General features: G+C 40.2%; 1 protein-coding gene across 5 annotated transcripts in view; it reads right to left on the bottom strand.

Annotated features, from left to right (window-relative positions):
• The window catches only part of TBC1D22A (TBC1 domain family member 22A), a 576,359-nt gene that overhangs the window by 449,686 nt on the left and 113,388 nt on the right, over positions 1–13,285 (bottom strand). For all 5 annotated transcript variants that reach the window (XM_056573700.1, XM_056573701.1, XM_056573702.1 and 2 more), the window contains exon 5: positions 9,209–9,279. In XM_056573700.1, the coding sequence (XP_056429675.1) occupies positions 9,209–9,279 (71 nt within the window). The remainder of the gene's footprint in view (positions 1–9,208; positions 9,280–13,285) is intronic.

The following is a 13,285-nucleotide window of genomic DNA, read 5'->3' as shown; positions in this document are numbered from 1 at the left end:
CAGATGCTGTTCTCTGTATTGATCACGGCATCTGAGGGGTTATTGGCGGACATCCGCGCGATCGCGAATGTCCGCCATTACTGGCGGGTCCCTGGCATTACCGGCGGGTCCTGATAGCAGCCGGGACCTGCCATGCATGACGCGAGCACCGCTCCGGTGCTCGCGATCACGGCGGCGCGTAAATGTACGTCATGGTGTGTTAAGTACCACGGCACCATGACGTACATTTACGTCCATTGTCGTTAAGGGGTTAAATCATTATTGGCTGTTATTCAATCTAAACAGATACCCTATCATTGGGGATTTCCCTTTTCTTTAAAAGTACGCAGGAGGGACTCCCTTCTAACAGTGAGAATACTATCGGATCTACTGCCTTTCTATCAAGCACTTGATTTAGATCCAGTACCTCTGCCTGATTGGGACGCTTTCCTGAATGAACAACTTTTACAGATTGCAAACACATCAATTATCCTCCTTTCTTCATTTAAACCGGGGCCTGCTGCGCTACCTTGTAGGATTCCACAGAAATCTTCTCGCCATTGTTGAACATGTTTGAAGTTCTCCTGTTTGAATGTCTATTATTCGATTTTGGTATCCTTTGCTGGTCATGTAAATTTAATGTTTCATATCGCTTGAAATGTTTCCATATTTTTATACTAACATCTGATAACCTTTTCAGTGTGCAGAATTTGTGGAAGGTTAGATTTGTTCTCCCCTTTAATTTAACCCCTTAAGGACCCAGCCAATTTTCACCTTAGGGACAGGGGCATTTTTTGCACATCTGACCACGGTCACTTTAAGCATTAATAACTCTGGGATGCTTTTACTTATGAATTTGAAAAATTGGTGAAAAATTTAACTTTGAAACTCTCTGCTTATAAGGAAAATGGATATCCCAAATAAATTATATATTGATTCACATAGACAATGGGGGATATTTATCAAAGGATTTAGACTGGCTTTTCTTGTCTAAATTTGTCACACAGAAAGTCGCTGTCTAAATATGTGCGACTTTTCTGTAACTTTTGCTCTAGAGGATTTTTAGAACATGATGCATTCTAGTCTATTTTAGACTGAAATGCATTGAAAAATGCATCGGTGCTGAATTTATCACAAGCGACTTTTCAGCGACAAGTCGCATAGGCTGAAAGTACGCCGAAATGTCAGACCATGTTGGAGCAGGTTTAAATATAGACTAAACCATAGATCATGCAGTCTGTGCACAGAATGTATCAGGAGCCGTGCGCCTTTTGATAAATTAGGTGCACAATAGACCAGACTAACCCTCTGTAGTTTGGTCTATATTGATGCGGAACATGGACAACTTTGATAAATATCCACCAATATGTCTACTTTATGTTTACATCATAAAGTTGACATGTTTTTACTTTTGGAAGACATCAGAGGGCTTCAAAGTTCAGCAGCAATTTAGATGCTAACTGGCACTCTGACATCAGTGTTTTTGGCCGCAGCACCGCCCAGCTCATGAACATTCCTCCCCTCCCTCCCCCTCTCCCTCTTCATTACAGATTGGTGAGAAGAGGGAGAGGTGGCAGGAGGGGAGGAACATTGATGAGCTGGGCGGCGCTGCGGCCAAAAAATGCTGACATCAGAGTGCCAGTTAGCCTGGCCGGTGCTAGTTAGCACCTAATTAGCATATACCGAAAATAGAAGATTACGCCGAACGGCTGGGCAGATCCGGGCACAGTAAGCATCAAATTGATCAGCGCCCCCCGCACTACCAGCCAGTACCATTAGTTAGTGCGGGGGGAGCAAGCTGACAATTTTCCTTTAACACCAGGCTGGCAGTCCAGAGTGGAGTTAAGCCAGGAACAAGGGGTGGGATTTTTTCTATTTGTCCTTCCATTGTCTGTCCCTAGGTAAAGTCCCCATATCATTTCAGATTATTTATGGTTACATCTTTGGCCAGAATTTGAGCCATCGGAGCAGTCACTTACCCTGACTGACAGATCTCTCCCTTATTTCCCTATAATCATCCAGACAGTTGTGTGTTTAATAAAGATAATAGCCATCAATGTTAAACAGACAGAAAACCCTTTTAAAGTAAAGCTAGTATCTCAAGTTATTTACCAATAACACACTAAGTGGTTTATTTAATATATTAAGCAAAATAATCTGAGGTATATGTAAAACATCAATAAAGGGTTAAGCTATTGCATTCTCAGAGCAACCATTATACAGGTCCTAGGAACAGTGTTCACTTTGCCTGGTACTCAGCTGGAAATGACATTTGGGAATTTCATCTTTGGGATGACATTTGTAATACAATAAAAGCAAACAATTAATCTCCAGAATTACCACCTCTACATCTACAAAATAACTGTTTCATAATCCAATTACTGCACAGATGGTCTGTTTTACAGATGACAATACAGGATGAGATGAGTTCTATGTTAACAGAAATAAAGGTACTAAATAGTCACTTTTCAACTCTGTTATGTTACTAAGATAAATAATACTATTGAGATACCATATATAGGATGTAGGGGAAGGAAAAGCTATAGATGCAGCTGGGGACACCCTGGCTTCATTCTGGCACACTGCCCTGAAAGAAAGCAGCTACAGTATGTGGGTAAAACCACTCTAGCATGCATTGGCCAATGGCCCAATGATATTGCTGGTAAAACTGCTGTGTAACAAGCAGAGTTGTACAGCCACTGGCCACCACATGCAGGTGTGGTTTTGTCTGCATACAGAAGCTGCAATGTGGGACCCCTACCAGTAGAACGACAGTTCTATATGTTGAAAAAGTTGTTAAGTAGAAGAACAATTAGGACTCTTCCTAGAGTTGGCTGCTCCACCTAAGTAGTCAGGGGAGAAGAACCTTGGAAGGGAGATGACCAGGAACCTAGTGATCACTCTGGCTGAGCTTCTGTGTGCACTGCAGGACTCCACAATCTGGCACATATGGCAGAGTGGCCAGAAAGCAGCCTCTCCTCAAAAAACACATGACACGTGAAAGCCCACCTGGAGTTTGTAAAAAAAAAAAAAACTTTAGAACTCTTACACTGTGATAAACAAGATTCTTTGGTCTGATGAAACCAAGTGTTATGTATCCGTACAGAGGTGGTGGAAGCATCATAGCATCATGCTGTAGGGGTGTTTTTTAGTGGCTGAGACAGGAAGACTGGTCACGATTGGTTTTAAAGTGCAAATGTCATTGAACTCTACCCCCATAAAATAATCCCAGGATGATTACAATTGTAATTCAGGAATACCTTTTGCTGCTTCCTAGCAGTCTTGATCAGCTTGAAAAACTCTTTATTCTGCAGTCAGTTCGCAATGCCCCGAAGCTGCCATGCCTTTCTCCTTTACGTCAGTGCTGGGATCGCTGTGTGATTGGCACACAGGTCCTCAGGGCATGCACCCTCCATCACATCTTCATGTGCATGGTGAGTTCCCTGAATGAGTGCAGGGTTAGTTCTCTGAACAAGCACTCACTCCTGCCATCTCCTGGCTCAGCACATGCTTGTGTAATGTCAGAGGCAGAGACCTCAATCTCTCTTTATGTCTCTTGACATTGCGAACCCCTGGCCATGCCTATCCGACTGTTGCTGACCGCAGAATAAAGTGATTTTCAGGTTGTCAAGACCTCTAAAGGCAGAAAAAGGTATGCCCGAATTGCAATTGTAATTTCAACTCCAACTTTCTTATCCTGGGATGAGTTATGGGGGAGGAATTCATGACAGTTGTATTTTTTAAGAGACACTTTGTGGTAGGGTTCCAGAAATGCAGCTATTGTGTTTTTGCAAGTTTATTATCCAAAGTAATCCTCCCATTTCTTGGTGTGAGGTGGAGGTGATCATTGTCTTTCATCACTGAGATAAGAGAAAAGAAGGCAACAGGACAAGGGGTGTGGGGATCTGTGGTTTTGAAGGGGGGGGGGGGAGAATTAGGGATTCTTTTGTCACTCTCCTCTCTACTTTTTAATGCTATTTCATGGCAACCACCTTCAAGCAAAATGTCCTTACCACTATACAGTATTTTAAAGAATTTTATTTAAAGAAATTCCAACCAAATTTTTTTTTATATCACGCCAGACAGCCACTTTTATAGAAGAGTATAAAATATAGAACAGAGTTCCACTGAATTTTTATTGGGAAGGGGTAAAAATGATTTCTTTGTAATGTTATACAATTAATTATTGTTAGGTAATCAGGATTTTCCAGCTGTTTTAGAGTTCGTGGCTGGCATGGCAAGGTGCAGCTCTGATTCCTGCATTTCTGAATAAAATTTAACAAGAAATATATTTTATTTCTTCTATTTCTCCACAGATAAAATTGTCCTTTTCTGACATTTTGTAACATTTTAAGGGATCAAAACTGTTGCAGTAAGCGATCCATGACACCACCCCCCCCCCCACACACACACTTTAATAATACCATCCTAAACCTTAGCTGCTGATTTAATTTGAATAAGTGCTTGTCATTTTATGTGCTATCATTTAAATTACAACTCCTTTCATGCTTTCTGGACAAGCAAAAGATCACCGTGAGTGCAAGAAAGCCTTGTAGCTCATAAACTTAAGGACAGACTAAAACCTGCATAAGCATTTCGCTATAAAATTTTAAATATCTCAACATTGACACATGACTTCATTTAATAATGATCAGTAAACCATTACTTTGATTATACTACCCATAAAAGCTTCAATGCAACGGTATCGAACATTAACAAATACATATTTCTTAGGCAAGGCTTTTCTTCAACCATTAAAACTATATATTAGACCACTCTACACATGCTGAGTGCTTCTAATACTGCAAACTACCTGGCATAATACTCCTAGTGTACTCGCTGAAGAACCTGATCACATCCTAATTTATGCTGAAAAGCAGCAATGCTTCCTGAATATAAAAGGTTAAATGTATTGCACACAGTGCATTCCATACTATCATGCCATGGTAAACTAGAACTAGCACATTGCCAATGTTTAAGACCAAGGTAAACACATTGGGAAGAATTATCAAAAGTTGTGCAGGGAAAAGAGGAGCAGGTGTCCGTAGCACACAATCTGGCTAAATAGAGGCGCCAAGACCAAAACCAGGAACTGCCACACAGCAGGACTAGGTACCCTTGGGTCAGGGTTTTATTTTTATTTTTATTTTTTTTTTTTTTTGTGTGTAACCTTTTTTTGTGATTTTAAAAGGAAACTTGTCATCAGCTGTAACCATATATAACTCCCAACATGTTGTACATTGTAAGAGAGATGACCAATGCATGATCATGTAGAATTATTAGTTAAGATGCGATCCGGTTCTTCAGGAATATTATGCCAGATAATTTCCTTACCATCCCTGCGTAGAGGAATGACTCCCGGGGATGGTGAGGAAGAAGATTTTACCATATATAATGCAATGGTTAAATTTGATGACAGGTTCCCTTTAACCCCTTAAGGACCGGGAGTTTTTCAGTTTTTGCTCTTTCGTTTTTTCCTCCTTACCTTTAAAAAATCATAACTTTTGCACCTAAAAATCTGTATTATGGCTTATTTTTTGCGCCACCAATTCTACTTTGTAATATCAGTCATTTTACCCAAAAATCTACGGCGAAATGGGAAAAAAAATCATTGTAGTACATTTTCCGGTAAAAATTACACCGTATCTTTATTCTCTAGGTCCATACGGTTAAAATGATATCCTACTTGTATAGGTTTCATTTTGTATTACTTCAGAAAAAAATTATAACTACATGCAGGAAAATTTATACGTTTAAAATTGTCATCTTCTGACCCCTATAACTTTTTTATTTTTCCGTGTTCAGGGTGCTGTGAGGGTTCATTTTTTGCACCGTGATCTGAAGTTTTTTTCGGTACCATTTTTGCATTGATCTGACTTTTTGATCACTTTTTATTCATCTTTTCATGATATAAAAAGTCACCAAAAATACGCTATTTTGGACTTTGGAATTTTTTTGCGCGTACGTCATTGACCGTGTGGTTTAATTAGCGGTATATTTTTTTAATTCTGACATTTCCGCACACGGTGGTACCACATATGTTTATTTTTGTTTACATTGCATTAACTGATCTTTAACAGTGTTCAATGCATCTCCATAGGGATGCAATGATCAGTGTTTTCGGCGATTGATTGCTCAAGCCTGGATCTCAGGCTTGAAGCATTCAATCGGCGATCGGACTGCAGGAAGGAAGGTAAGAGACCTTCCTCCTGTAGTACAGCTGTTTGGGATGCCGCAATTTCTCCGCGGCGATCCCGAACAGCTCCCTGAGCTAACCTGCACTTTTTACTTTCACTTTTAGCCACGTGGCTCAGCTTTGAGCGCGCGGCTAAAGGGTCAATAGCGCGCGGCACCGCGATCAGTGCCGTGCGCTATTAGCGGCGGGTCCCGGCGTCAGTATGACGCCGGGCCCGCCGTGATATGATGCAGGGTCACCGTGGGACTCCACGTTATATCACGGGAGCGGGACCAAGGACGTACTCATACGTCCTTGGTCCTTACGAGGTTAAAGGGGTACTCCGGTGAAAACCTTTTTTTCTTTTAAATCATCTGGTGGCAGAAAGTTAAACATATTTGTAAATTACTTCTATTAAAAAATCTTAAGCCTTCTTGTATTTATTAGCTGCTGAATGCTACAGAGGAAATTATTTTCTTTTTGGAATGCTCTCTGATGACATCACAACCACAGTTCTCTCTGCTGACGTTATTATAATAATAATAACGCTTTATTTCTTGTTCTCCTTAGTGGGATTTGAACCCAAGTCACCAGCATTGCAAGGCAGCAGTGCTAACCACTGAGCCACCATGCTGCCCTTAGCATACATCTGCTATGCATGGTTGCTAAAATGGACAGAGATGTCAGCAGAGAGCACTGTGTTCGTGATGTCATCAGTGTTCCAAAAAGAAAGGAATTTCCTCTGTAGCATTCAGCAGCTAATAAGTACTGGAAGAATTAAGATTTTTTTAATAGAAATAATTTACAAATATGTTTAACTTTCTGCCACCAGTTGATTTAAAAGAAAAAAATGTTTTCACCGGAGTACCCCTTTAATGTTCAATACTGCTGCATTGAAGCATTTATGGGGAGTATAACCAAAGTTCTCCATAGTGATAAAAAAAAAACTGTTTTGACACCATCTTAGCCCGACCCTTACTTTGTGTGTTCAGTGTTAGCCAGTTTGCTTTTATTTGTCGCTATTAAAATAAATTTAAAGTGATCAACACAAATGTGGAAAAATAATAATTCTTATGGTGTAATCTACACCACCAATTTTAAACCACAGCCTCAGAACAGCTCCCTTTATTTTTGTTATATATACTGTGTACTGTGATCAGTGATGGAATGGTTTGTCAGCGATATCTATTTGTCTGATATAATGATCCGCTTATAGGGGGCTGATTAAGGCTGCTAATTAAAAGACCAAAACATTAGCCAGCACCTCCAACATTTCGCTGGCACCCCAGCTTCGTCAGGAAGGGCTGGTGGATGCTCATTAGTTTGCAGGTAAGGCTGCGTTCACACTATGAAAAGCACCCGTTATAAAATAGCGCGCAATCGCAGGGTTAAACGGCCATTAGAAAATCCCTAACATATGTTAGAAAATCCCATTATAGTCTATGTGATTTTTCTAATAGCTGTTTTAACCCGTTATCGCACGTTATTAATAACAGGCGTTATTTTGTGACGGGCGATTGAACTGAAGAAATAGAGCATGCTTAATTCTCTGGTTACCATCTCCCTTCATAAAATAACGTTCGTTATGAATAGGGGGCGATAACGGGTTAAAACAGCTATTAGAAAGATCACAGACTATAATGGGATTTTCTAACGTATGTTAGGGATTTTCTAATGGCGGTTTAACCCTGCGATTGCCTGCTATTTTATAACGGGAGTTATATAATGGGTACTTTTCATAGTGTGAAAGCAGCCTAAGCAAGACACCTAGTGGCCAAGACTATAGGGCTTTTTCTGGATTTAAGATTAATTTTTGATAAATTAAGTGATTTACAAATAATGTTAGGAATCACATATGCCTTCAAATAGAAGAAGTTGTTTGAAACGACTGTGACTATTTAAATGCTCTATATGCGCTGTCTAATGGTTTCTATGCAACAAATTTTGTTTTACAATTTAATAAAAATCCCAACATTTTTACATTTTACATTTAGTTATACTGCAATTTAGAGATGAGCGAACTTACAGTAAATTCAATTTGTCACGAACTTCTCGGCTCGGCAGTTTATGACTTATCCTGCATAAATGAGTTCAGCTTTCAGGTGCTCCGGTGGGCTGGAAAAGGTGGATACATTCCTAGGAAAGAGTCTCCTAGGACTGTATCCACCTTTTCCAGCCCACGGGAGCACCTGAAAGCTGAACTCATTTATGCAGGAAAAGTCATCAACTGCCGAGCCGAGAAGTTTGTGACGAATTGAATTTACTGTAAGTTCGCTCATCTCTACTGCAATACTTAAAAGTGGCAGCAATCCTTGCATTTTACTAGTGAACTCATACCCCATGTATATTAATAAATGATGGCCCACACTATTCAGTAGTCCCATAAACAAACAAGTACAGTAGTGAAATGAACACTAACAATGCTCAGAAAATAAGCGAATACTGAGACAACAGCTTTGCGCCTGTACAAATTCTCAATTAAAAATGTTAAAATCCTAAATAAAATCCACTAAACTGCAAACATATTAGCTCTCATTAGCATGAGGAAAAAGTATTTTAACACTGGAAATTAAACTCAATCTGATGTAAACACTTTGTTTCCCCACTTGATGTTATGCCAAAAAAGATAGCTGTCTAAAGCATCATTCTAAGCGAGGGAGGGAGAAAAAAACTGTGGCGCTAAACATTCATGTGCACAGCTCAGAATGTTAAACAGAGGTTAAGTGCATGGAGATCCAGTGATAAAGTCTCTAACATTCTCCAGAGTAAGCAGTCAAAGTGAATCCATCCAGAATTCTACAGCTGTTAAAACTGGCAGATATAACAGACAGTAGTTAAAACCATTAATATTAAAGAGGATCAAATCTGACAACTAATACATTTTTCTAAACATTGCCGACATTTCCTGTGGCATATCTCCTAATAAAAAAAACTCCTCTTAAAAACAAATCAAGCAGAAGAATAGAAAATAATGGAAATAAGAGATTCTGTCATCTTAGAAAAGGTCTTGTATGGATGCACAAAGTGTTCTAATAGCAGCGAGGATTAACTTACAGAGAGAAGCTTCCAGGTTATGGACCTGACAGGTTTTGGAATCCCAGACCAACTCAACCTCCTCAGCTCATCTGCAAGAAACAGAATGCATGATAAGTATATATATATATTTGGTTTTTTAGATCTAGCTACACACCAGTTTACTTACACGGTTATCATGGTTTCCAGAAAGTCATTTTAACTTTTTTTTCCCCCTCATGCACGCCCCCATGCCGCCTACCATTTTCATCCCCATCTGCAATAAATTCCCCACGTGTTTGACTAATCAGTAAGTAATTCACTAATTAACTGGGATTATTTAGAATTTTATCATAGTTTTTTAGGCATAGATGAGTGTACCCATCCTCGGAGTAACTTCCAGCTGATGAAAACATGGCCAGGCCATGTGATGCTAGCACATATACAGCATTCATTACACTTCTAGTATTGTTATCAGGTCTTTAAAGGGGTATTCTGGGCAAAAACATCTTATCCCCTATCAAAGGGATAGGGGATAAGATGTCTGAACACGGGGGGCCCGCGGCTTGGGACCCCCCGCGATCTCCCTGCAGCAGCCCACATTCTATGCGTAGCTGCGTCTGAAGTTTTGCAAACCGCCGGGCTTCCGAGACGGGGACGTGAAGTCATGTCGTTGCGGCCGTTACGCCCCCTCTGATAGAAATGAATAGAGGGGGCGTGGCGTGGCGTCACGTCCCCGTCTCAGAAGCCCGGCGGTTTTCGAAACTTCAGACGCAGCTACGCATGGAATGCGGGCTGCTGCAGGGAGATCGCGGGAGGTCCCAGCGGAAGGCCCCCTGCGATCAGACATCTTTACCCCTATCCTTTCAATAGGGAATAAGATGTTTTTTCCCAGAATACCCCTTTAACCAGCCCTGCAACAGTGTTATCACCAAATGACTAGGACAGATTTTATAAACCATAAACAAATTACACATTAAGTATTGAAAAACACTGCATAACTTTAACCCCTTAAGGACCGGGGTTTTTTCCGTTTTTGCATTTTCGTTTTTTGCTCCTTGCCTTTAAAAAATCATAACTCTTTAAATTTTGCACCTAAAAATCCATATGATGGCTTATTTTTTGCGCCACCAATTCTACTTTGTAATGACGTCAGTCATTTTGCCCAAAAATCTATGGTGAAACGGAAAAAAAAATCATTGTGCAACAAAATTGAAAAAAAAACGCTGTTTTGTAACTTTTGGGGGCTTCCTTTTCTATGTAGTACATTTTTCGGTACAAATGACTCCTTATCTTTATTCTGTAGGTCCATACGATTAAAATGATACCCTACTTATATAGGTTTGATTTTGTCGGACGTCTGGAAAAAATCATAACTACATGCAGGAAAATTAATACGTTTAAAATTGTCATCTTCTGACCCCTATAACTTTTTTATTTTTCCGTCTATTGGGCGGTATGATGGCTCATTTTTTGCGCAGTCATCTGAAGTTTTTAACGGTACCATTATTGCATAGATAGGACTTATTGATCGTTAAATGATATAAAAAGTGACCAAAAATGCACTATTTTGGACTTTGGAATTTTTTTGCGCGCACGCCATTGACCGAGCGGTTTAATTAATGATATATTTTTATAATTCGGACATTTCCGCACGCAGTGATACCACATATGTTTCTTTTTATTTACACTGTATTTATTTTTTTATTGGAAAAGGGGGGTGATTCAAACTTTTAATAGGGGAGGAGTTAAATGATAATCATTCACTTTTTTTTGCAATGTTATAGCTCCCATAGGGACCTATAACACTGCACACACTGATCTTCATCACTGATCACTGGTTTCTCATAGGAAACCAGTGCTCGACGATTCTGCCGCATGACTGCTCATGCCTGGATCTCAGGCACTGAGCAGTCGTTCAGTGATCAGACAGCGAGGAGGCAGGTAGGGGCCCTCCCGCTGTCCTGTAAGCTGCTATCCCGAACAGCCCGACTGAGCTAGCCGGCAACTTTCGCTTTTGCTTTTAGCCGCGCGGCTCAGCTCTGAGCGCGCAGCTAAAGAGTTAATAGCGCGCCGCCGCGATCGGCGCCGTGTGCTAATAGAGGCGGGTCCTGGCTTCACTATGACACCGGGCTCGCCGTGATATGACGCGGGGTTACTGTGTAACCCCGCGTTATATCAGGAGAGCAGGACCAAGGACGTACCGGTATGTCCTTGGTCCTTAAGGGGTTAATCAGATCTGTCAATTACAATATGTTTCTTTATTTAACCTCTTAAGGACCAAACCCATTTTGACCTTAAAGAATATTTTATTTTTATTTTAAAGACAATGAAGGACAACTGTATTTTTGTATTTTAGTTTTTTCCTCCTCACCTTCTCAAAATCATAACTCTTATATTTTCATCCACAGATCCATATTAAGGCTTGTTTTTTGCGTGACCAATTTTACTTTGTAATGACATCCATAAAATGTACGGCGCAACCAAAAAATTATTATTTATGTGGGGAAATTGAAAAGAAAACTGCAATTTAGCAAATTTTGGAAGGTTTTGTTTTCATGCTGTACACTTTACGGTAAAAATGACATGTTTTCTTTATTCTGTGGGTCAATACAATTAAAATGATACCCATGATATATGCTTTCTAATATTGTACAGCTTTAAAAAAAAATCTCAAACTATTTTAACTAATAGTATTAGTAATAATTTTTGCCCACCTTTAACTTTCTCATTTTTCTGTTTACAGGGCTAATTTTTGGCACCGTAATCTGTAGTTTTTATCGGTACCACTTTTGTTTATATTTGACTTTTAAATACGTCTTTATTAATATTTTTTGGGGAATAAAATGTGACAAAAAAGCAGCAATTTTGGATTTTTTTTTTGTTTCTACGTTTACGCCATTTGCCATATGGGATAATTAAAGGGGTACTCCGGCCCTATCCAAAGGACATGGGTCGGTGGGGCCCCCGCTATCTCACATGCAGCACACAACTCTGGGAGCTGCATGCAGTGCTGCAGCCTCGGAGTCTGGCGGGTCATGATTACGGGGCCGGAGTATCGTGATGTCACGCCTTCCCCCCGTGTGACATCACGTTCCGTCAACTTTTTTATTTTAAATTTTTTTACTTTTTTATTTTTATTCATTTATTCTTACACTTTTTCTGACAATTTATAGCCAACAATTGATTGTTAATACTGTTCAGTGCTATGTAAAGGCATAGCACTGATCAGTGTTATCAGCGATCTTCTTATCTGGTCTGCTCGATTTCAGACCAGAACAGAAGACCCCTGGAGATGGATGGAGACAGGCGAGGGGACCTCCTTCCCTATAGTCCCTATAGTCCGGATCCCTATAGTCCCTGTAGTGATCTGTATTGATCACGGCATCTGAGGGGTTATTGGTGGACATAGGCACTGATAGCAGCCGGGACCTTCCATGCCTGACGCGAGCACCGGTCCGGTGCTCGCGACTTAAATGTACGTCATGGTGCAGGAAGTCCCACTGCATCATGACCTACATTTAAGTCAGATGTCGTTAAGAGGTTAAGGGAAGACCGTAACAGTGACAGGTCTGATAGGCAATCAAAGCAAACACCTATAAAAAAAAAAAAAAAAGCAGAGAATTTATCAACTGGCATGAACCAGCAAAATTGCGTGTGCAGTGTGTATTTATTTTGCGCAATTACTTATGTCACAGTTCTGTCATTTTAAAATTTTAGGTGCATTTTTTAGGTGTCCTTTTCCTTGTTGAGTGCTTCCAGGGGACATGGTCAGCAGGTGCACTGACTGGTGCACTGAATTGATCACTTTCGCAACAATATGCACACATGTACACAAAAGTATTGCAGTGACTATGCACACATGTACACAAAAGTATTGCAGTGACCAGCTGGCAAAGGAATTTATGTGAGATTTTGAATCCACTTTCACATAATTCAGTGCTTCCTGTCATTTGCGCAAATTTATTAAGTGACGTGTGCAACATGTTGAATTTTGAGCAGCAAAATGGGACAACCAACACCAGCAGGTGTTACATTTTTTTTACATTTACGCATATGTTCAGGAATACGGGGGTGAACACTCAAGCTGCAGTCGACTATAGAGCTGGGCGGTATGAC

Source organism: Hyla sarda, chromosome 4 (genome assembly GCF_029499605.1).
Source record: "Hyla sarda isolate aHylSar1 chromosome 4, aHylSar1.hap1, whole genome shotgun sequence".
Lineage (NCBI taxonomy): Eukaryota > Metazoa > Chordata > Amphibia > Anura > Hylidae > Hyla > Hyla sarda.
The sequence above is the reverse complement of the archived record's forward strand: the minus strand, read 5'-3'. Positions and strand labels throughout refer to the sequence as shown.